Below are 25,516 nucleotides of genomic sequence, written 5' to 3' on the forward strand. Positions count from 1 at the left end.
ATTAATACTACTTTCATCATTCCAAATACAATATATTCCACTTTCCCCTTTATTTATACATTTTTCTTAATCTGTGTGAAAAACCAAACTGGCTCGGATAAAACGGGACGGAGGGAGTACTTTTGTTCACGATCGAATTATATTTATTTGTTGGTACATTGTGTCAGTATTAGTGACATCCTTGTCAATGTACTCTTTAACTCTTCCACTTCATATATACATCATGTCATCCTTATATCTTTATAATATCCCCTACTCAAATATCTTTATAATATCCCCTACTCAAACTAAAAGGGCAACTCGGTGCACTAGAGCTCCCGCATATGCAGGGTCCGGGAAGGGGTTCCACCATTTGGTGTATTGTACGCAGTCTTACCCTGTTTTTACACAAGAGACTGTTTCCAGGACTTGAACCCGTGACCTTTCAGTCACATGACAACAACTTTACCAGTTGCGCCAAGGTTACCCCTACTCAAACTCTCTTAAAAAAATATCTCTTACTCAAGCACTACTTCAAATAACATTTCAAGCTATAAACAAGTGTGAGAAGTCTCTCTTTTAACAAATATGTCTCATTTAATCAAACAAACTTATCAGTTAACTTGATAAGTCATAAGTTAATTTATTTATGTTATCAAACAAATTTTATCTGTGCAGTTCTCTTCTACCATAGTGCCAGTGATTTGATTGGGAGCTCATTGTGACCAACAATATAGTCTTTGCGACTGGTGCCAACTCATGCCGAAAAAATTCCATCAACAACATAACATAGGTTTGATTTTGATCACCAAATCACTGATCCTCTATCATAGGCACCGACTTTACAGGACCAGTGTTTTTCTTTTGAAAACTTGTCATAGAAACTCTTAGCTAATGGCGAGCGCAAAAGAGACACGTGGTTGCAAAATCAACTTGTATATGTTGTGCTTCTTGCGATGAATCAATCATACACATTCTTTGAGATTGTGAAGCGAGAGAAGATTTACGGGACAAAATAAAGATGTCAATGTGCATCTATAAATGGAGATTCCCGTAGGGACTGTCTCATTTGGAGATCGCCCACAAAGAATTCTTTCCCTTGGAAACAAAAATGGGGGAGAAAGACATCCAAAAGTAGTCTGGAGATGAGCACAAGGATTATACCCCCACCACACGGGGATCATGTCCCCGAGCAATTCACCAAAATATATTTTGCATTGTGTATATAAATATTTCATGTTGTATTTATTTGTCATTCGGGGATGGGGGGACAATTTGAGTGACCGCATGAATGAGGACGGGAAGAAAATGGGAACGGGAGTGGGGGCAATTCGAGTGGCAGGGCGGAGAGCGAGGAAGTGATCTCCGCCCCATTCCCTTCCCATTGACATCCCTAGACAAATATATTAATCGATCACATTGATTGGTCTCCTCCTCCCTTAGGTTGCGGCAAGTTTGAGGGTGGATGTTCATAACTTAAATATATTCTTCGCCTAAGTTAAAATTTGCGTCAGCTGCCTAAGAAAAACATATATTGTTGCAGACTTGAACTTAGTTTGAAGTTTCTTTATATGTATGCTGCTTGTTGATTTTCTATAGGCTCACTAAATGCTTCCAATGGAAATCTTACTGTCAAATCCCTGTCAGATGTGTATCAGAATACACACAAGATAGGCTACTCCCACATGAAATAATAACACCAGAACCAGTAACGGTAATATTGATATTGGTTCTTCTTCACCCTTGGGAGAAGTTAAATCTTCTTTAAACTGTGATGCTGCATTAAGGACTGGCTTGAGTTTAAATCGAAATGGGTCAAGGCAAACTCTTTCTGAGGATAAAAAGAAATCCTTTCGATATGTCGAAGACATAACAAAAGGTTTTGAAAACATTAAAATATCATTATTAGACGAAACCAACAGTGAAGATTTTCCAAAATTTAATTACATTCCATGTAACACAGTGTATCAAAGTGCAAATGTTAATATTTCACTTGCTCGGATTGTGGATGAGGATTGCTGCTCCGATTGTTCAGGCGACTGTCTTTCCTTGTCAATTCCTTGTGCATGCTCTCAAGAAACTGGTGTAGAGTTTGCTTACACTTCGCAAGGTTTGTAGAGTGAAAAGTTTTCAAGAGATTGCATGTCTATGGTAAAGGAACCCCAGCATCATCATTATGTGTATTGTAAAGAGTGCCCAATTGAGAGGACTAAGAATGAGACCAAACCTGAACCAAGCGAGGGGCATCTGGTTAGGAAGTTTATAAAGGAGTGCTGGAGGAAATGTGGATGTGACATGCATTGTGGAAATCGGGTAGTGCAACGAGGTTTAAGCCGTAAATTGCCCAATTCAGAATATGCAGATCAATTCAGAATTATTATATGACAGGATTGTGTATAGTACCGGCAATGATAGACATGCATATCATGTAACACATAATGGGAATGTTGCAAGATTCATCAATCATAGGTGCTTTTCAAATTTCAATAATATATTACATTTTAGGAATTTCTACTGTCATTTCATTTCTATTGAACTTTGAGATATGTGGCATTGCCTTAAGCTTTTGCGGGAGCTTTCAATTTCTTCTCTTCTCTGTTGAAGTTAACTCTAAGGAGTGTTGCAACTTTTCATAATTTTTTTGATCTCCACGCCAATATAAATCATCTTAAAATTTTCTTGGACTTGTGGATGTTCATTCTCCCCCAACTTAGTCTTTATTTTTTATTTAATCGTGTTCTTTAGTTCTTGTCTTAATTTTTATTTTTCGTAAAATAAATAAAATAAAAATGTAAGATAATATGTTTTGACTTGATTAAAATACAACATGTTTTTAGTTCCATATATGAAAATTGGCGGTGTGTGTGGAACAAGCTGGCCATCTTACAATCGGTGACTTCACACATATGGAGTTTATAATACAATACATATCTGACATCACCAACTAATCAAAGAATAATTCAACTTACTTTATATCACAAACTAATCAACGAATGATTCAACTTTTTCGGCTATAATTACACTATAAATAATTCAACTGTAAAAATGAAATTACAACATTCAGATTGATTACAATACATTAGGACACCTTAACCTTATTACCACATGATGGGACAAAATTAAAAAGTAGAAAAAGGTAGTAATCGTGAGTAACAAGTTTCCACCGAATCCAAACATGTCTTTCTTTCTTTCTTTATGCTACTAGAACTTAGAGAATGTGGAGTGTTAAAAAAAGCCAAAAGTGTCACAAAAACGCGTTTTTCCATTTCTTATTCCTATGAGCTGTATCCCCTTTGTTTTTTATTCAACCAATGAATCACTTTTCTATGATTATTTTATTTCCATTTCCATTTCCATGTGCTTCTTCATCTTCCTTCCATTCCACTTCTCAATCATAGGTGCAAGACTTCTTGAGGGAAACAGAAACATTGATTTTCTTGGGATCAAATACGACAGAACAATGAACCTTTTTGTAGTATTTTGGTTTGACCAATTTCCCAAGCACATAAGCTCTAGATCTAATCTCAAAGCTCAATTTTAATGGCACTGGTAAAGTTGGCATACCAGTTGTGCTGCTAAGACTAGCACCACTTCCATACAATGGGATCTTGCTTCCCATCACTGCCACACTCACTAATCTTTGACTCCTCCTTGATTGATAAAACTTCTTCATCTGCAATCACAAATCCAAAGAAAAAGATTGATACACAATTTTCAGTAATTCATATTAAAATCAAACTAAAAATTAATGTGTGCATCAGAATTCAGATTGACTCCAATCAGTGTATCGATTGTTGTCAGATAGAGATCGAACACAATCTAAACCATTCAATCTCGATCTAGTGACAACTAATATGATTATCATGTAAACTCGGGAATTGCCAATTGCAATCAATCTGAATTCGTATCTATTAGAACACCAGACATACACAACATTGACACATAAAAAAAAGCAAGTAACTTATGACTTACATTGCCAGTGCCAATTACGATTTCTGAATAGGATAGATCTAAAGGTGTGGATGAGACATGAACACCAAAAAATGTGCCCTTGTTACGATAAGTGAATTTCACAGTTGCATTCACTGTAATCATATCAGTGGCCACACCCGTTGCATCTGAACCAGCTTGAACTCTAACATGCTCAAATTTTATACTCTACAAAAAACCCAAAATCAAACAAAAATTGATTAAAATCCATTTGGCATAACTATTAAAAGAATTTAGAAAACAGGATAAAAATAAAAATAAAAGTATACCTTAATCATGACATGGGGTTTCATGGGTCTACTCGCACCCCAAAGGATAAGAGAGAAAAGAGTGAACAAAAGGAAAAAGCCAAGAATGAAAGCAAGGAAATACCAACGACGAGAAAGAGAATGATGATGATCTTGATTGTTAAGAAGACCTTCTTCTTCAATTACATCAATTTCCTTCCATGGTTTGGTGTTACTACGGTGGTTGTTGTTGTTGAGTTTCCGGGAACCAGAGAAACGGCTAGAGGAAGAGTGAGAATGAGGAGGAGAACCCATTGGGCTGATAACAGGAGTAGAATGAAAGGAGGTAGTGGTTTTTTCACCATCATGGGATGGACTTTGAACATAGTATGCTGGTCGACGAGGAGATCTTGTTGTGGATGATGCATCTAAGCTAGTAACCTCTGAGTCTGTCTTTGTATGCATCTTTGTTGTTTTTTGATGATGTGAAATCTAGTACGTAGTAGATTAGATCTGGTGAGTGGTGACTGTTCTGTTTATGTTTCTCTCAAACAAAAAGAAAAGAGGACCCCAACAAGCAATGAATATGAATATGAATATGAAGGTACTATGACTAGTACAAGAAAGGGAAATTGCATTAATGGCTCATTATTATTTATGCTCCTCCTTTTAATTTCGCTTGGTGGGTTTCAGTGTTGAGATTAAAATAAACAACATTTATGCTTTGACTAATATTAAGGCCAAGTTGTTCAAAAGAAATAATTAAGGCCAAGTAAAACTGAAAGTTAAATGATACACCCTCTAGTCACTAATATAAACAAAAGTCTACATTTTAGGTTCATTCATTTAATGATGTATGTGGTCTATAATAAAGACTATGTACATCATTAAATGAATGAATCTAAAATGTAGATTTTTGCTTATAATAGTGACCGGATGGTGTACTAAGTTACATGTGGATGTTAACTTTTTTTTTTTGAGAAATGATATTCTAACAACCATTTTGTGACAACCTATGTGACAACTTTATCTCTCATACTCACATTATCTTTTTACTTTCTCTCTCTATTGATTTGGTTTCCGTGTCACTATCTACTTTTCCTTTGAAAATTGGTGGTTGTCACAAAAGTTGTTGATTTTTGGTTGTTAGAATATCATTGCTCTTTTTTGTTTGGGTGAATGTATAAGATGCTAACCATGGTATAAGGAAACTGGATAGATAAATTAATTTTTTTTTAAATGCTAAATATATATAGTACAACTATACGGTAGTACTTACTAATTAAATTTTTTATTCCCCTAAGAAAAAATTAAATTTTTATTTCTTAAAGAGGTTTTTTATATGACAAAGTATTAACAAGATGGTAATAATGGGAGCAAAAAAGGGAGACGACAAGAGGGCGTGGAAAGGGTAATAAGGATGGGAATGGTTGCTTGCTTGCTTTTATGTGCGGTGGTTACACACATATAACGTATTCTACTCCTTCCGTCTCATACTAAGTGATATAGTTGATTCTGTCACACATATCAATGCATATGTTTTATCTTTAATATCTTTAATTCTTTATTAAAAAAAATTATGAAAATTTAATATTTTAAAAATATTCATCGAGACAAATCCAACGACATTTTATATGATATTATTTATCTTTGTATATTAGTAGAAAAATGTGATCAAAATATGTTAGGTCAACAGTGCATATTTTCAAATAGATCATCTATTGTGGGACGGAGGGAGTATGTATTTTTATTTGGGAAACGTCAACTAGTGTCCCATTAAAGAAAACTGATATAGAAATTTTGCATTGAAAATTGACAAAAAGTATAATATTTAATTTTATGAAAGTCAATAAATTGTTGTTTTTAATAATAAAAAAATATATTTTTACTTCCTTAACTAAAGTCATGGACACTAGTTAACATGATCCTTTTTATTTTTATCTTCGTATTAATTCTCGTTTGATAATAGGCTTAAACCCACTTTTCACCTTCTAAGTTTTCAAAAGTAGCAATTTTGACCCCCTTTTAAAAAAATGACAAAAGAGACCCCTCATGTTTAGACCCTTTTGCAAAACCTCAATTTTGACCAAGTCAATCATACGTGTCATGCCACCTAATTTAAAAATTTGCCAACCATATATTTTTCGAATTTAAAATAAATAAAAAATGAAAGAGCTTTTTTCTAACCAGATCCAAACGTAAAAACCATTCCTTACTCACAAATCAAAATCCTAATTAAAAATCACAAACAAACTAATGGGTCAAAATCATAGAATTTGAAACTTTCTCAAAAACCCGTCCTTTGTACGATAACAATCCAACCCAGAGAACTTGCTTTCACAAAAAAAAAAAAAAAAAACAACAAGTTTATCTTCGTGAAATCAGAAACAAAACAATTATTACTTGCTGTTGATGCTGCTGCAATTCTGGGAACCTAGAACAAGGGCGACGGCGGCGTGAGGATACGAGTTGTTGGAGAGTGCAACCTCCGTTTTCCTCCAAACTAACCGCCGTTTTCTTTTGCTCTTTTGATGACAGATTTCGAATTTGCGATTTGGTTTCAAAGATGAAAGTTTGAGTGTTGTTCGATTTGCTCCGATTTGAGTTATGGGTATATGACAAATTTCAGATTTGTTCAAAGGTTGCTGGGTTTTTAGTTGTATTTGACGAAGGAGAGATGAAATTCTTCTGGGTTTGTGGCAAGAAGAGAGAGAAATTTGCTTTTAATTTCCTTTTTAATTGTTTTATTTAAATGAATAATGTGCTGGATTTTGTATTTAATTTAAAATTAAAAAATTACACAAGTGTCATATGAATCAGCTAAGTTAAATGTCACCTCTGCGTAGGTTTTGCAAAAGGGACTAAACATGAGGGGTCATTTTTACCATTTTTTTAAAAAGGAACCAAAATTGCTACTTTTAAAAACTTAGAGGTGAAAAGTGGGTTTAAACCTTGATAATATGAAGTTTGACTCTAAAATGAATATACTCTCTCCGTTCTATTAAAAAAATGAATAAGTGAAAGATAGAGAAAATGGTTTGAGTGTCTTATCACGTATAGGTGCATTCCTCTTTATCATAAAAGTAAAGTAGAATATATATTGGATTGAGTGTGATGAAAATAATATTAATTAGAGTTATAATTGCAAAAACTTAATTAATATTGTGTTGAAAAGTGAAATTGATTAATTTTTTTTGGACAATATTTTATTGCAAATGGTTCACTTATTATGGAAGGGAAGAAATAATTTGGTTAAAAATTGTTTCCGTCATAAATTAAAATTCGAATAATTTCAAATGATTCGCATTTTGATGGAGTTCATTGAATACTTCGCTACTTGAGTTCGATTTTATAGTTGTATTATATCTATGGTTTTATTGGGAACTTCTACGGTACACTCGTAAATTGAGGTGTAACGGTACTCTTGCTTCTTAAATCTATAAATTAACGATTAATTTTATGAAATAGATAGTTATTTGTCGGCATTTATATTTTAGAAAATATTATTTCATAAGAAAAATATATCATTTATTGTTTATAAGAATCATAGTAATTTTTTACATATTATCATATAAAATGATCAAAATTCTCTATTATGAGCGATAAAAATTCAATTTTATTTCGTTGACGTTTTTGGTAAATAAGATTTAATCATTATAATTATAAATGATAAAAAAATAATATTTTTCTTCAAAAAACAACTCATTTAAATATAAATTTAAGGGTTTGGTGTACCGGTACATTCAAATATGTTGGGTGTACGGTAGAATTTGCCGGTTTTATTAAGTGAGTGAAAGATGTAAATATTGTAGTGATGAGTAAGAACGACCAAACAAACAGCTGCATTACAGTTGTCACACGAATGTACTACGAATCTGCGAGTGTTTATATGGTGTTGTCGAAAATGAATCATTTGTCTATCAAGATCAACTAAAAAAAAAAGCACATGCGTACTTGGACTATGACAGCATGTTGTCATGAGAGCAAATAAATCACATAATTCAGATCCTTTTTTTTTTATTTATGATTATTATATGCTGCTATTATCACCTACCTTTTTTTTTTGCCTTATTATAGAGATTATAGGGACTGTTTAAAATCCGCTCAATTCACTCATATAAAATGGCGGTCGTTGTTGGGGTGGTGGAGATTGTTCATTGTCCACCCATCCAAACCATATTTGCTTTAGCGTTGTATTATTTGAACAACTAGTTATATGAAAACTTTTGAGACAATCAAAATTTGATAAAGAAAATAAAATATTGACACAAAAATCAAAACAATAGAGAGAAGATGAAAACATAATGTGAGTATAAGAGATAAAGTCGTCACAAAAATTATCAAAAAATAGTTTTATAAATATCATTTCGCTTTTTTTATTTATCTACCTCAATTTCATGTTTATTTATAAGAGACAAGTGAAACACATATTAATAAAAGAACCGAGTCACACTAATCTTTTATGGATCTTGTTAACCAATGCTCTTAGGACACTAGTTAAGGATTCAAATATAAAAATAATTTACAAGTTTTATGTAGATAAAGTTACTTTTTAAACTTTCAATGTGTTGAATACATCATTCTCAAGATAAAATTTCATTTTTAAACTTCTTAACACTTGTTAACATTTCCCATCTTTTATTTGTGCTTGTCTGGTTCACAAATAGATAGTTGAATGAAGCAAACTCGTACTCCGATCCATAACCAATGTTGAAAAAACTCACAAATGAGACTATTTAACTTGTTTACTAGTGACATGGTATGGTTATCATAGTTTTGTCCATATTCAAACGGTTTGAAATAAATAATTATACCATAAATTAGAGATCTCAAAAATTTATGTCCAGTTGTTAAAACGTTGTATGTTTACGACGATTCATTGAATTTGTGGGTTAAACTCTTATAGATTGTTAAATTTGGTTCACCTACCGCATTACACACAACCATTGGTTAAAAAATAGAGTAAATCACCATTTTTTTAAGAGATGTTTAAATTACACCAACCTCTCATGTTAACATATATTCGTCTCTTCTTTTATGCAAAATTTATTAGAAAAAATTACAACCCCCTCTCCTGAAAGAAGCTACAGTTACATTATCCCCTCATCTTTCATGTTAAAATCTATACTCCCCTCCCTTTGGTTAAACTTTTTAGCCCATTTTAATATAATTATTAAACTTCTAATAAACATATATATTTTCAACAAAAAAAAATTAGTTCACAGTATCACTAACAACGAGAAAGACTTGTTTGAATACAAATACAAATAGAAAAAGATTTGGACACCCTCACAAGCATAGAAAAATAAATGAAAAAAATTTAGTCATATTATTCAATTATTTTTACTTTAATTTTATTCAGTTATGTGTGTTTGTCTAAACATTTTTTACTTGTGTTTGTGACCAAGAACGAATTTCACCACTAAGGACATATTATAAACTATAAAGCAAAATCAAATAAAAAATATTGAATTTCATCCACAAAAAAATAGAAAATATTGGACAACGGATTAAAATGATAAAAACAAAACTAATTAAAAAATTATAAAGAAAAGTTTGGTTTCTTAAACGTTGGCTTTCCACTAAAAATGGTAAAGTTGGTTATTATAAAAATGTTTATTTATATTAAAATGGATTAAAGAGTAATATATATTTAAGGGTTAATTATGTTTCTAGTCCCTATAAAATAGCGACCTTGTAAGTTTAGTCCTTACTTAATTTTAATAGCATTTTTAGTCCCTAATTTTGTTTATTTGCCCTGAGTATTAGTCCCTACTCAATTCAAATTTGTTTAATTTATGCTTAAACTCTTAAATTTTTGAACAATTTTTTGCAGACATGTTTAGAACATTACTAAAAGTTCCTCCGCAAAAAATTATCGCAAAATTTGATTTCTACATCCAGATTTTATTACTTTTTATCTTTAACTTTTGTCGTTTTAAAAAAATCATATTTAATTCATTTCATGTCTGAAAATTCTAAATTTTAGTAAACGAACCTTTCATAGTGTTCTAATCTTGTCTCAAAAAAATCGTTCAAAAATTTAAGAGTTTAAGGATAATTAATCAAACTTTGTTTTAGCAGGGACTAAAATTATAAGTAAATTTTTTTTTATATGGACTAAAAATGCTATTAAAATTAAGTAAGGACTAAACTTACAAGGTCGCTATTTTATAGGGACTAGAAACATAATTAACCCTATATTTAATTCTCGAGGGGGTCAGAACGCAATTCAAACATCTCATAACATAAGAAAGGGGGTGGCACTTTGGTGACATTAATGTCACCGTGCCATTGCATCTAGGCCACACATTGTCATTGCCATTGCATCTGGGCCACACAACACATCTAATGTCACCCAATGTGTGGCTCAGATTTAATGTCACCGTGACATTAATGTCACACAAGTATTTCCATAAGAAAGGGGAGTATAACTTTTTTTATCTTTAATTTTCGAGGAAAGGAAATGTATGTTTTAATATAAGAGATGAGGATAATGTAATTCAAGCTTCTCTTATATTAAAATATACATTTCGGATTTTAGACAAACATGATTATACATCAGACTCTATCACATTTTAGCAAGTTTTGAGTTTTGCTTTTAAAAACAACAAAAAAACTAAGTAAAAAATGCTAAAAACCTGTCAAATAAAATCATAAAAATATAAAAATAGCACCAAGAAATTCTAAAAATCAAATAAAACTAATGCAAATTTTTTCGGATTTTTCTAATATGAAAAATTAAAAATGGGTCTAAACGATGGAATTTTGGATTTTGAGGGCCGGAGTCCCGTAAGAAGTCCCTTCTATGGGAGTCATGGTTCTTGAATTTTTTCTGATTTTCTGGGGAAGTTTCGGAGCAATCCGATCAAGTAGCCCGAAAACCCGATTTTTGACTAAGAACAAGTAACAATGACCCAAAACATAATGATGAGAGTTAGGAAGATTAATATTGTCAGTAAAATGACTATCCATGTTACAAACATGTTTAGAATTTGTGCTAATAAAGTTCGGATTATATAATCCGAACTGTTTTACCTTGAAAAAGGGTGTTTATGTAATCCAGAAACATCATGTAACGCGCCCTATTTTTTGAAGTTTCCGGATTACAAAATCCGGAAAAATCCGTTACTCATTTTTTCACCCTTTAACAAAAGAAAACATCATTCCGGATTATAAAATCCGGAAACTCAAGGGCATTTTTGGAAGAAAAAAAAAATAGGGCGCGCGAGGAAACCCACAGGGTGGGAAAAGTAAATCCCTAACAAATATTATGTTGAATCAACGAGTTCATTATATTAAAGAAACTACAATTGTGAGCATCTCAAAATTACTCTATCGTTCTTTTCATTTTATAGTTTCCTTGATTTAGAAAAGAAAAATAAGTTCCCCTTTCCCTCCCATCAAAATCCCACCATCCAAACATACCTACTGGAACACAATCCGAGACTTTTAAGAGGCATCAGATGAACAGTAACAACTTTATCGGTTAATCCAAGCTAACAAAGGTAGTAAGGCACCACTTTCAGGAAATAACTTTTACAACCTAGACTAGACAAGTTAAGGATAATCAAAATCTGTCTGGAATAAATAAGCTACGCTATTTTTTACCATTCACTTCCACTGATGCTGTACAAGATAGATTATGCAGCTGTTCCACCTTCCCTCAATATTTCCTGCATAACCATAAAGTTTACAGTTATATTCTGCAAAACATCAATCTAGCATTTTTAAACATTTCTAATTCAACATGAACTTCTATCATCATAGAGCGATATATCACAAGTCAGGGTCTATAATCTATATAGCCTAAGGAATCACTTGCTGTGTACATAACAAGTTATTAATATTTCAAAGAAAGAAATTGAACAAAGCTCAAACTAAGGGCTATTCAAAAGATATGCTTGCTGATGCTACCAGATTTCTTTGCCATAATTAGTTGGTAGATCGTGTTCCGTCCAGTATAGGGTGCATAACAATACAACCAAACTTTATCTCATTAAGAAAGATGAGAAACACAAATGGATCGATTGATGCAATAAGTTCTATCAGCTATTTATGATAAGTCTCGGTAAACAGCAAAATTCAATATGTTCTCGGTAGACAGCAAAATTGAACACTTATTCGATATGTTATTCTAGAGAAGTTAATTAAGTGCTCGTTCACAGGTTATATTGAAAAACCAAATAAACTAGAAATAGCTTTGCACATAACATAAGTGAAAAGTGCTAGCACACTCACTCTAACACACTCGTATTGAGTGGAATTCATGTAGTGTCCCAGCAATTTATGTGGGAGCATTCCCAAGATGGTGGGACCTGAATGAATTTCACCCGATAAGAGAGAAAATGTTTGAAAGTGTGTTAGAGCGAGTGCTGCTAGCACAGCACTCCTATCATAAGTAATAAGTGTATCAAACTAATCATGTCATGACATAAGCCAAAATAACTTCTTCCAAACACTCCTTTAGTGCAAGATGTTTCATAGAATAACTTGATTCTTTCAACACATGCAGTGCAAAGTTCCTCTATCATTCAAGTGATGCAAAAAATTATATCCTAGGTAGCAGCAATTGGCCAACACTGCCAGTACTGGTCACAGTGTGGGAAGCCAGGTGACAGATATTAATACGACTGATACACTCTTCCAAGAATGTAATGCATGAGCATGAAGAATGCAGATTACACAGTTATTTACCATTCCGGTAGTATCATATGCCGAGAGCATCCTATCTTTCTTATCTTTCTTCTCTTGATTGCACTCAACACACCAGCCAGAGAAATCTCTTTTAAACTTTTGCATTTCTCTATAAAAAGAACTGCACAGAAATAAAGCAACTTTCATATTTAATTTAATGAGTAATAAAAATAACAAGAAAACAATATAGATTATGAACCTATTCATGTAAAAATTAAGAGGAAAATAACATTCCAGGTCAATACTACCATAATACAGTCACAATCCAAGACTTCTGCTATTACCCACCCAATAGGAATAACATTGAATAAACAATAAGGGAAAATATAGAAAGCCAAAAGGAAGAATTCGGGTGGGGAATTATACAATTTTGCTTCATTATTTGATGCTTATCGCATTAATTGGTTTCCTAACATGAACATATCCAGTGAGCATAGAACAAAATGCAAAGGTGATTTTGTGTATATGAAGGTGATTCTAATCAGATGTAACATTGAGTAACACTACCTTATGATGCATTTCTTCACATCCTTTGTTAGGACCCCTAATATCTCTGATAAACCTCCTATTCTAAAGTCTACACAAGGAGGGTATAAATAGGAGCATTGTAGGGAATGCAAGGATCCATTCATTGTATTCATTTATAAAACCGTCCTACAGTTGTGAAAGGCCTTTGTAGAAATAATAACAGAAAGCGGTTGTCGTTCATTCTCTCTATCTCTCTACAGGTTCTTGAATAAGTCTAGCTCTACCAATTTGGTCCAACCTGCCAACAATGGAACAACGTAGGTGTAATATGGAAACTGTGATTGAATTCTTGAAAAAAATGGCTTCTCAACATTCTTTGCATCTTACGAAATTTGAGGACAGCATTGCTACGACAGAAGAAATCAAAACGTTGCTCAAGACTTTCATGAAGGAAGAAGGCATCGACTGGGGAAGGACACAGGGTCGCAACAGCAACAAGATCCAAGATTTAGGGATCTTAAGTGGTTCAAGAAAAAGGAACGGTTGATGTTTAAGGGGATCGATCCATTCGATTGGATAGCTCAAGTGTAAAAAATCTCAATGAGTTCCGGGTGATGCCTTTTGAACATACCAATTCCCCTGCCATGTTCGAAAATGCCATGAACTCTTTGTTGCAGCCCTACCTCCGCAAGTTTTTGGGTCATAAACTGATTTACAGCAGAAGTTGGGAGGACCATTTGACAAAGGCATCCGTTTTGAGTCTTTTGCAGCAAGCAAGATACTTTGCTTACAGGAATAAATGTATTTTTGGGAATACTTGGGACACATCATCTCAAGAGGAGTGGTAGCCATGAACCCTCAAAAGATCAGTGGCATTTTGCAGTGGCCAATTCTCCAGTCAGTGAAAGCAATAAAGGGAATTTCAGGACTAACTGGATACTGAAGAAGGTTTGACAAGGACTACGGAAAAATTGCAAAGCCCTTGACTGAACTGCTCAAAAAGGGGGCCTGGAAATGGAATGCAGAAACTGAACAGGCATTTAGAAGGCTGCAAACAGTGTTAACTACAGCCTATGTGTTGGCCTTAACAGATTTTTCAAAGCACTTTGGTAATGAATGTGATACTTCCGGTAAGGGATTAAGGGCAGTGCCTTACACGGGAAAGGCAACCCATTGTCTATTTCAGTAAAGCACTGGCTCCAAGCTATTTGTCCAAGTTAATTTATGAGAGAGAATTAATGGCTTTGGTGTTGGGCATCCAACATCAGAGACCCTACCTCTTGTGAACCAGATTTACAGATTAAATTAATCCAAAGAGTTTGAAATTCCTGTTGGATCAGATAATTACTACTCAAAACCAACATAATTGGTTAGCTAAGTTGTTGGGGTATGAGTTCGATGTTGTCTACAAACAAGGGGTGGCAAATAGAGTGGCTGATACCTTATCAAGGAGAGACGAGGAGGTTTTGGCTATTTCCAGCGTTTACTGGCCAGATTATGCAGAATAAGCAGCAAAAGTGCAGGCGATCCAGAGTTAGAAAAAATTCATGGAAGATTTCAAGACTGACTCTGACACCCACCCGTATTATACCGCGGAGCAGGACCTGTTACACTACAAAGGGAGGTTGGTCCTTGCATCCAATTCAGTTTCAGTTGCTGCAGGAATTCCACACAACACTGACTAGGGGCCATGCTGGGGTTTTCAGAACCTACAGGAGAATAGCACAATCTTTGTATTGGAGGGGAATAATGGGGGCATTGACCCAATTTGTCGCAAAGTGCCATGTTTGCTGGTGCAGTATACATGGCAGCATCACCACAGGGTTTGCTACGACCTTTGCCTATTCCTGATGATGTATGGGAAGAGATTAGTATGGATGTTATCATTTTATTACTAGGCTGCCTAAATTCAAGGGGTTCGACACAATCTGGGTGATAGTGGACAGATTAAGCAAGTATGCTCGTTTTGTACCTTTGAAACACCCCTATACAGCCTAGTCTTCGGCTGAGATCTTTGCTGGGAAGTGTCGAAACTGCATGGGATACCTGTATCCATAGTGAGTGATAGAGATCCTATTTTTTACAGGTAATTTTTGGCAGGAACATTCAAATTGAAAGGCACACAGCTGTGCATGAGCACAGCCTATCATCCAGATTATGATGGTCCGACAGAAGTGATCAACAGAGTTTTAGAAACCTATCTATGTTGTTTTTCAGTTGAGCAACCTAATGTTTGGAGAGATTTCATTCACTGGGCTGAAAGATAGTTTATGGGGAGGGCACCAGGGGAGGTTTTGGGGGAAGCAGCAGTAAAACGTCTCTCTCTCTTGCTATTGCAGTGGTAGCAAGACCGCAATAGCATATCAGCTTTCGTCATGGTTAGTGGCACTATACCGGCTATTTAACAACACTGCTCTCTATCTCTATGTGATTTCTAAATCTCTACTGGTTCTTGAATAACCCTAGCTCTAACATCCTTACTATGCATGTGAGAATAGAATGACAAGGTATATTAGACTAATATAAGCAGTTATGAAGGCAACCAAAATATGAAAGCACCTTCTGCACCACAGAAGTAGGTTGAACCGATGACCAGCAAATGTGGCTCTAGCTCCATGGCGATGACGGCCATGATGAAGCACAGCACAACCAGGGACATGCGAATAATCAAATATCTCCTGCTCCATAAAAAATGCAAATGTAATCAGACCAATGAAAAACAAAACTGAAAGATGTAATGATCCACCCTTAGCACTACTAGTACTAGTTGTAAAAGTTCTATAAAAAAAATAAAAAAATACTAGTTATAAAAGTCATTTAGGAATTAGTAATAACAATTTGAATTAGTTTAAATTAGAATGTTTGAACTAGTTATCATTAGATTAAGATCTGATCTATTTTCTGTTTTATCTCTTATCTGTTGTATTTGTATTTCTATTTTCCAAGGTGGAAACAGATAGGTTAGTATTTGCGTACCCGAGTTTGATCCCTGACTGGAACAATCATTGGTCAAACATACCTTCCGAACGAACTCTGGATTATCAGAGTCCATTTGCTTGGGAACCAAGGGGTTAATTCAAAAAAGAAATACATTGTGTAAAGTGTAAACTACAGACTAAATAAAAAGTTAAAATAAAGGCTATCCCGCCAACCAACTATGGTGTTTTAGGGCCGGCTACAACGCGTTATTAAATAAATAATAGTACAAGTATTTTTATACTACATCCATTCTAATATGTATGTTTGAAATCATACCAGATCAAATCAAAAGTATATTTCTCCAATGTGTATGCTCTATTATTCTCAGTCATTTGAAAAAAGAAAAAAAAAAATCAGCACGGACACTTGACATCAAATTAACTATGACTGCCTTTTCATCAACATCAATATTAAAAGATCAGATAATCTAGTTTGAGATTAGAGCAATGCATACTTAACATGAAAATTTTAAAAGAAATCCTAATGCCAGTTTACTTTTATGTTGTCCCATACTCCCATCTCCATTTCTTAACTCTTACCTCTGAATGACTTATCGTATGTAAATGTTTATCGCATCGCATGCCCCGAAAATACAACTCTCCTCCTGAAAATTGCCTACCCAGGCAAACATTTAAGGTAACTTCTGAGTCATCCACATGGAATTCTACAAATGTAAGACTATCTGTTAGACTTCATTGCATACAATATTGTAAAATGAAAAATAAAGTTCCCAAGAGCAAAGGCGTTAAATAAGTTGAAATTGCAACAGATGTATAATATAAAAGTAAAATATATTAGTAACCAAAGAGCTGTTTAGCAGTAATTATATATTTTTGCAATGCTAGCCTTCTCTAGAATGAATGGCCAACATTATGGGCATGGCATGTAGAATAAAATAAAATTCTACTTTCCATAAATATAACGAAGCAATATTAAATATGAGAAACATACAGATGATAAGATATTTAATATGAGAAACATACTGATGATAAAACCAGACTGTATCCAACTATTACGAGAAAACTGGGTGCAATGCATACCACAAGCTAGAATATGCATTCAATTTAAGATAGATCAGCATCAACGATAAATAAACTCCAACCAACCATAACTCTTACCTGTTTCAACATCTCTATGTAAACCACATTCAACAATAAACCCATGGTGAGAATCCAGGGTTGCTCCACCAGATTCTGCATAGAACACTGTATAACAAAGAATCAATTGAGTGAAATACATCTCAAGAGAATGAATAACTTATACAGTCGCCAGTCTCTCCAAGTGTATAAATACATAAATATAATTGGGCAAATCACCAAGAGCAATAGTAAACAAGCAAACTTCACTCACCTTTCGACAATGGAGAAATAAAATCTTCAATAAACTTGTTAAGCATGGTTTGAAAGCCAAAGTCATCAAGTACGACACCGTATTTATTCATTGTATTGGGACGCATTACGCGTAATTTTGTTTTGTATGCCCACTTCTCAAAATGTTCAGCCTAGAGAGACCAAAAGAATAAATTAAACAGAGAAAAAATATAAGCACCTGTATACACATTCACTTGCAGCTGCAGGTTATAAGCACCTGTATATACATTCACTTGCAGCTGCAGGTTATTACTTAAAGGAAGAATAAAATAATGCTTAGAGCCTTAGACCCCAATTGATAAAATGATAAATACCTCAGATATCAGTAACTCGCAAAAATGTGGTTGAAGCATTTCAAATGTAAAAATGCCTGGGACAGGTTCAGACATTATACTTCTAAAGCTTTGTTCTGTATTATCATTAATCGCTTCCAGAAATGTTGGTACAAAGAATGCTGCAGGATCCATAGTATACAACTCTTGATGCAGAGGCTGCAAAATTGGGACAGAAAACCAGCAAGTCTTGTTAAAGAGGAGGAAATGTGGGAAAGATTGTCATTATGCTTAGGCACATATGTCTCAGCTTAAATCATACGAGTCTGCTGATTTGAATGGGATACGGTTTTTTATAGCAACTTCATAGATTTTGAAATATTAAAAAGCTAAAAAAGAACCAAGCAACCAAGAAAATTGCATAACTTCAACTCATATAACTATTTAGCAGTATGCAAGAAAACTAAATTCAATAGAATGTGCAATGTATTGTGAAATGTATAGTTCCTATGGCAAGAATAGAGCATTGATCTGCCACATTCCATTCTCCCTAATTGACTATCAACCAACGCCGCTTAATATAATTGCAAGACTGTAAAAATTTGTAACTGGCAACAATTGTTGTAATTCCCACAACCAAACCAGCCGTAATAGTTTGCAACTGCAGTAATTCACACCTTACCCATCTATTGGGCTCAGGCCCATTCCCGATAAAGACACGGTAACCATACATTAAGGTTAACACAAATAATAGGAGATGGAGATTTTATCGTTTAGCTCAGTGTTAAAAAATTCATATGTATTCCATATTAGGGGCAAACCACATAGTTGCCAAAATTGGGAATTGAGATTCATTATTAGATCAAGCCAGCGCTAATATTTCTTAAATCTAATTGATTTAAAATTACTTGGGTGACATTATTTCCCTAAAATTATTCTTTCAGGCAGGGACAGATCCAAAAATCAATCCAATGGGGAGCTGAAAAAAGTTATCAATAAATATTGTATAAAAATTTATCGTAATAGTTCAACATGCACACATCTCACCATCTAGATTATTGTATATGTATTTTAAGAAATAATATCATGAGATATATAAATGGTGAGATTTAACTGGACTTTTTGTAAAACTATTTTACGCTAATAGAGTATACAAATTAAATTCTGTTAATAATAATAATACATAAAACAAAATAAAAGTAGTGTATATAATGTGTGTGTGTGTGTGTGTGTGTGTGTGTGTTAGAATGGGGGGAATGCAGCCCACTCATGCCACCCCATGGGTCTGTCACTGCTTTAGGCTCTACAGTCCACACTAATTTCAGGCCAACAAAATCAAACAAAACATAGACCAAGAATTACCATTTGGTACTACATACCTGATAACTTGACATTATCTTCTCTCTATATTCTTTTTGCAATTGATCCTGCCATAATCACATTGAAATCATCACAAAACTAGGTGGTAGTAGAATAATATGCACCGAAAGTTATAATAGAACAATATGGAAGAAAAATATTATTAAGTAATCCCATTCTCAGTGAGTTTATCTTCCTCCACATCACATCAACTTCACAACTTTAATAAGTTTCCTCCGTCTCACCGTATTCAAAAGTAGGGTAGAGCATCGGTCAGATTCAGACCGAAAAACTCAACCGGAAATAACCGATGAAGGAAAAAAACCACCCATCTCTGACTGATTCCTTGCACGGTTTGGTCGGGTGGCGGATATATCGGGCGGATTGGGTCGGTTAAGACATGATATGTTAGTGTTTGAGAGAGATGTATGAACGAATGAAAAGGAGAAGAGGTTCAATCACCATTACAACGCCGTGAATAATTGAATGTATTGCGCAAAAATGGCTACAGAGAAAGAAGAATGAGTTTGGGATCACAAGAGATTAAAAAATGGCAGATAAGAGTAAACTTGATTTTGGCAACACAACACGGGTGACATGAAAAGCACAGAGGAGACAATGGAGGGACTCTAGAGTAGAAGAAGGCCAAGGAATTGCTTTTTTATTTTCTGAAATATAAAATTGCTTTTTTAATTGTACATAATTATTACTTTTTTAATATGACAGTACTGCATATGTTCTAAAAGTTGAATGTGCCTTGTTTTTCTTACTCAATTTGAATGTGTAGGTGTGTAGCTTGACTGTAGCTTCTGCAAAAGTTGAACGTGTGGCATAAAAAATGTGATTGATTTTATGAGTTCAAGGAAAAAGTTTGCATTTTTTAAAGCTGTGATTAGACAAGCACATTAACAAGACTTGTATTATACAAATTCTTTCAAATATTCGGTCGGTTATGGTTACCGATGGGTGACAAATTATAGAACCGAAACCAATTGGTATCCGTGTTAACCCTACTTTTCTCTTTTTTTCAACCCATGACTTGAACCGACCGGTCTGAATGTCCTCTATTTTCACCAGTTTATTCGGTTTCGGTTGGATCACGGAATTTTGCTCACCCCTATTCAAAAGTACCTAAACTGCAAAATCAAATCTGGGGAATATTTAAAACTAACAATACCATGTATATCCCTTGAACCAAACAAGGACCGTCAATTGCCACCGTGTTATATACACCTAGATATGACAGATTTTGAAATGGTAATGAACAATGGCTCAATTACTTAATCCTTGAAACTTGCAATCTACAGTCATTCTTAGCATACGAGTCATTAATATATCTCACAAGCTTCGAGAAACCAACAAATGACTGAAGAAAACAAAACATGAACTTTTTTAAAAAGAAAAATACTGAAAATTATTATAATCTAAATTACAATTCATTTCCAAACCACCACTCTTTCATTTATGTAAATTAGCAGCTTTGAGACTCATTTAAAAAATTCAGACTGGACCAATTGATCTAATGTGTCCAAACATAATTTGGACACTTCAACCATTAGGGTTCATTCTTGTGACAAATATTTGTTCTTGAAAATGATAAAAGCCTAGAAATCCTTTCAATTCCACTACACTCCCCAGTGCCGATAGCTCACAACATCATGAAACAGTCTTCTTCACCTTTTCATCATTCTTCCAATAAACCCAAAAACGCTCATGATCAACTGTCTCTCGAAAATGAGAATAAAAACGCAGTTTCAACAACTTACAGATGCGAGTTTTGTTACAAAAATTGACCTCAGCGGCCACAAAACCACTCACCGCTCCTCCAACCTTTCTATATCAACCTCAAACAAACAAACAGAGACATGACCACCATGCTGTGATTAAGACCACCTTGAAGATTACTTGGTTTTTTTCTTCTTCTCTTCACAGGGATAATCATGATTATGGGAAAAAGAAGAATCATACAAGATTTTTACTTCCGACAAAGCATTGAACAGAAAAATGAGATGGCACACTCAAAGGGTATTATTCACCCACCCATTGCAGCCTCTTCCTTGGAACAGAGCCATGATCAGTTTCTACCAGTGTGACTTGTCAAAATACTCGCCCCAATATCGTACAAGACCAATAAACGGCAGTTGCGCAGGAGAAGATATATTATTGATGATGAAGAACTTCTTAATGCTGCTCGAACACTACAACAGGATATGTCTCATGGGGGTTATGAGGGATCAACTGACAATCTTGATGTGAATCACCGTGATAGTAAAAGGCAAACACTTTCTTGCAATATGATGGATGATAATGAGAAGATAAAGGAGCAAGGTGTGTTGCTAACAAGTGGTCATGTTGTAAGTGATATAGATCAAATGTGGAAGGATAATAGCCGCAATGAAAACAACTTGGTGTTGAGGTTGAAGAATCCTAAAGACAAGATTTTTCAAACATCACAAGATTGCAAGGAACTGCTAGGTTCTAATCATGATTTTTCAATGAAACCCTAATTTGGTTTCACCTTCGTTAATCTTCTTCTATTCAATATCATGATTAGAGCCTTCAGGTTCCTTGCAATCTTGTGATGTTAGAAAAATCTTCTCTTTAGGATTCTTCAGCCTCAGCACCAAGATGTTTTCATTATGGCGAATATTCTTCCATGTTTCATCAATATTGCTTAACATGACCACTTGTTAGCACCACAGCTTGTTACTTCATCTTCCCATTATCATTCATCATATTGCAAGAAAGCTATTGCCTTTGACCGTCACGGTGATTCATAACAAGATTGGCAGTTTATCCCTCATAACCCCCGCGAGATATATGCAATAGTGTTCGAGCAGCCTTAAGAAATTCTTCATCATCAATGACATCTCTTCTCATGCGCAACCGCTGTGTATTAGTCTTCTACGATATTGGGGGCAAGAACTTTGACGACCCAATACCTTTTGAGTGTGCCATTTCGCATGTCTGTTTGATGTTTAGTTGGAAGTAAAAATTTGTATGATTCCTTTGTTTCCCAATCATCATGATTATCATTATGAAGAGAAGATAAAAACCAAGTCATCTCCATAATCTTCAAGGTGGTATTATTCACAACAATGTGATCATGTCTCTACAGTGAGGAATATTTTTTTTATGATGTTGTGAGCCATCAGCAATAGAGAGTGTGCTGAAAATGAATTGAAAGGGTTTGAAACTAGTTTTTTTTTTTTTTTGCTGACTGAAAGTTTAGGTGAGTTAAGCTCTAGGGCTCAGTCAAGTCATGTCTCAAGCCTCTAGCAGAAGTACTTACGGATCACCCACCAACAAGGGCCAGCGGGAGTTGAGCCCACGACCTTGCGGGTGAGTCAATTCCTTCCTTATCAATTGAGCAACCTTCATTGGCTGTTTGAAACTGGGTTTTTATCAACAACACTCGATATATGTACATATTTGACGAATATTTGTGTTGTGAAACAATGTTAAGATATATCTGATAGAGTTTCAATACAATAGAAAATGCAGAGAAGTGTGTTTGTGAGAAATTGCAAAATCGAATTCAAAATATAACAACAGCATGTAAATTTAAGAAGGAGGAAAGGAGAAATGGAAGCATACTCTGTATATCAATGCAGGAGGCGCGTATTCATGCAAAATCTCTTGCATGTATGAAGCTTTCTGGTCACGAGGCGCACGGAGCAAGGTTCGTGGAAGATGCATCTCCAACGAGCTGAAAAGCAGAGAAGAAGAAATATCCAATCCCAAATCCTCATACTTTTCCGGTTTGTGATTCTTCACCGGATTCAGCATCAACCTCGACATCTCCTTCTCCTCGCTAGACTCCCCAACTTCGACGCCGGTTTTGCCGCCTTGACTGGTGTTTCCGTTTTCCGGCAGAGATTCTGGCCGGCGGAGACTGGAGCCGCGGCGAAGTGAGGAGCTTCGGGTTCTTCTGATACAGCATTTTTAAATTAGGGTTTTCAAGAAAAATTAGGGTTTCGAGTTTTAAGGGAATTAGGGTTTTTCAAGTCAATTTTACCTCTTCAAGTTGTTCAAGAGTTTTGAATTTTTATTATCAATAAAATAAAATATATGAAATGAATAAAAATAACAAATAAAATTGATAGATAAGATTGTGTATTGATTACCTTGGAGAGTGGCCTCTACTAGATTTAGAGTTTGATTGCTTAGATTTCTTTCCACCATGTTTATGCATTGTGATGAAAGATTATTGATGGAAAATATCTTCTTATCAATTGCGTGATAGTTTGCTTGACTGACTGAGAAATAAGTAAACTCTGAAAAGTTAACAGCGAGACGAATACATTTTGAGTGGACTTTTTTGTCTAGGTGACGAGTTTCAGGCTACAACTCTTGATTTGAGCATCGGGGAGAGTTGAGATCTATTTATATGAAAGTGTTGTCGTGATATTAGGGTTTGTGATCAGGAAAAAAGTGTTTCGCTTCTCTATTTTGTGTCGTATCACACGAGAAAATGAAAAGTGTGTACTTTTGAAATTCTGTAATTAAACGCACGTAATGAGATAATACATCTTTTGTTTCGTATTTTGAATTAAGATAAAATGAAAATTAAGATGTATTAAGAGTTGATTAAACTCCTAGTTATAAAATCTTATGTTTCGAGTTTTCATCCATAACATAAATGGAACAAAAATAAATTATATTAGATTTATCGTGTATTAAATTGCGCTAACGAAACATGTACACATACTGATCTAGAATTGACCTAAAGATGACGACTATCGTTACTTAGATGCGGCAAGAGATGATGGTGGCTCATCAGATTGGTGGTGCACTAGTGTGCTTGTAAGGACTTTTAACGTTCAAGTGAGTGGAGGTTTACAAAGAGATTAGAGATTTAACTGAATTTGGATGCTACCGTTCACACGGGGTGAGAGTCCCTTATATATGTGACGTGTAAAAGGTTATGAGTTTGAAAATGTTAAGCGATTATGATATATTTGGCATGAATCATGAATCGTGTCTGATTCACATGACTCGATCATGGAACCTTGGTTTTTTATGTTGCTGAACACGGTGGAATTCATATCGTTAATGATGGATCATTTGTGCATTGGGCCGCACTTTTTAGTTGGATTTGACCTTGACCAAATATGAAACTCATACATATAAAATACAATGTCTCTTTCACATGTGAATTTTTTGTTTCGATTTTTATAGCTGTTTTTTAGTACAATTTATTGATTCCACAAATTATTCTCCATATGTGGGTTAACTTAATTCAAGAGTGAGAACCTTTCTTTGGGGGGTCGTTAGGTTCTTCTAAAATTTGTCGTGTCCTCTTTGCAAATCTATTTTCTTTTCTTTTTGAGTTTCCCTCAAATATAATATCTTATATTGAATCTATATATATATATATATATATATATATATATATATATATATATATATATATCTGTGTGTGCGTGTGTGTGTGTGTGTGGGGGGGGGGGGGGGGGGTTGAGGATTTTAAGAAAATTATGTGGGTTAAATGAGATGCAATTTGCTTGAATAAGGAGAATGGTAGGATGGGGGTTCAAAGAATTATGGAGTTTAATATGTCATTGTTGGATAAATGGTGTTGGAGGTTGCAAGTTGATTATGGGTGTTTATGGTATAAAGTGTGAGTGGCCTCTTATGGTGAGGAGGGCGCAAATTACTGATGGAGGGAGATTACAATCGGTCTGGTGGAGAGATTCGATGAGTTTGTATGTCGGTGTTGGTTTGAGAGTAGGCAGTTGGTTTGACGATAATGCGGGGTTGGTGGTAGGAAATGGATCTTCTACGTTATTTTTACAGGAACCATAGTTGGATGAAGGTCATTTAACAGTGGGGTTTAGACATCTCTTTTACTTGGTGAAGAACATGTTGTCGACAGTTGTAACACCCCGTTTTCCCAACATAAAAATTTCATTTAAAATCATAGTATTTAATTCATAACGGAATGTCACACACTACTTTAACACCTCAAAACAGATAATAATAATTATCCTTCAAATTCAACATCATGAAAATCTTAAACTGTTGCAGCGGAAAATAGTTCAATATTTAAAAGTCTTGGCACGCAGGCCTTATTGGAAAATCTCGTAAATTAGTTCATAAAAGAGACACGTAAGGAATAGAAGTAAAAGCAAGCCCTCATCCCGTTACGTATCAGAGCACCTAGACACCAAGT

The 25,516-nt window shown here is 34.5% G+C and overlaps 2 protein-coding genes and 1 pseudogene across 3 annotated transcripts; 1 reads left to right on the forward strand and 2 right to left on the reverse strand.

The window, feature by feature from the left end:
- The first annotated feature begins 738 nt into the window (after positions 1 to 738).
- LOC146934760 (uncharacterized) lies at positions 739 to 3,232 on the forward strand (annotated as a pseudogene). The gene is made up of 4 exons (XR_015008049.1): positions 739 to 772; positions 882 to 1,120; positions 1,239 to 1,329; positions 1,579 to 3,232. The product of XR_015008049.1 is annotated as an uncharacterized LOC146934760 (transcript).
- On the reverse strand, positions 2,925 to 4,816 carry LOC146934761 (uncharacterized). The gene is made up of 3 exons (XM_085706698.1): positions 4,239 to 4,816; positions 3,952 to 4,137; positions 2,925 to 3,652 (listed from the first exon to the last, which is right to left on the reverse strand). The coding sequence occupies exons 1-3, from the start codon at positions 4,659 to 4,661 to the stop codon at positions 3,368 to 3,370; spliced, it is 894 nt and encodes a 297-aa protein (XP_085562824.1). The 5' UTR covers positions 4,662 to 4,816; the 3' UTR covers positions 2,925 to 3,367.
- Positions 4,817 to 11,467: 6,651 nt separating this feature from the next.
- On the reverse strand, positions 11,468 to 23,696 carry LOC146934762 (2-oxoglutarate and iron-dependent oxygenase domain-containing protein CP2-like). Its single transcript, XM_085706699.1, has 10 exons — positions 23,469 to 23,696; positions 22,939 to 23,272; positions 19,362 to 19,409; positions 18,025 to 18,201; positions 17,691 to 17,841; positions 17,459 to 17,545; positions 16,880 to 17,004; positions 15,921 to 16,039; positions 12,894 to 13,014; positions 11,468 to 11,872 (listed from the first exon to the last, which is right to left on the reverse strand). Exons 1-10 carry the CDS (start codon positions 23,534 to 23,536, stop codon positions 11,840 to 11,842), a joined length of 1,263 nt encoding a protein of 420 aa, XP_085562825.1. The 5' UTR covers positions 23,537 to 23,696; the 3' UTR covers positions 11,468 to 11,839.
- Positions 23,697 to 25,516: the final 1,820 nt, after the last annotated feature.

This window comes from Medicago sativa, chromosome 4 (genome assembly GCF_051527215.1).
Source record: "Medicago sativa cultivar Bolivia chromosome 4, Bolivia_mono, whole genome shotgun sequence".
NCBI lineage: Eukaryota > Viridiplantae > Streptophyta > Magnoliopsida > Fabales > Fabaceae > Medicago > Medicago sativa.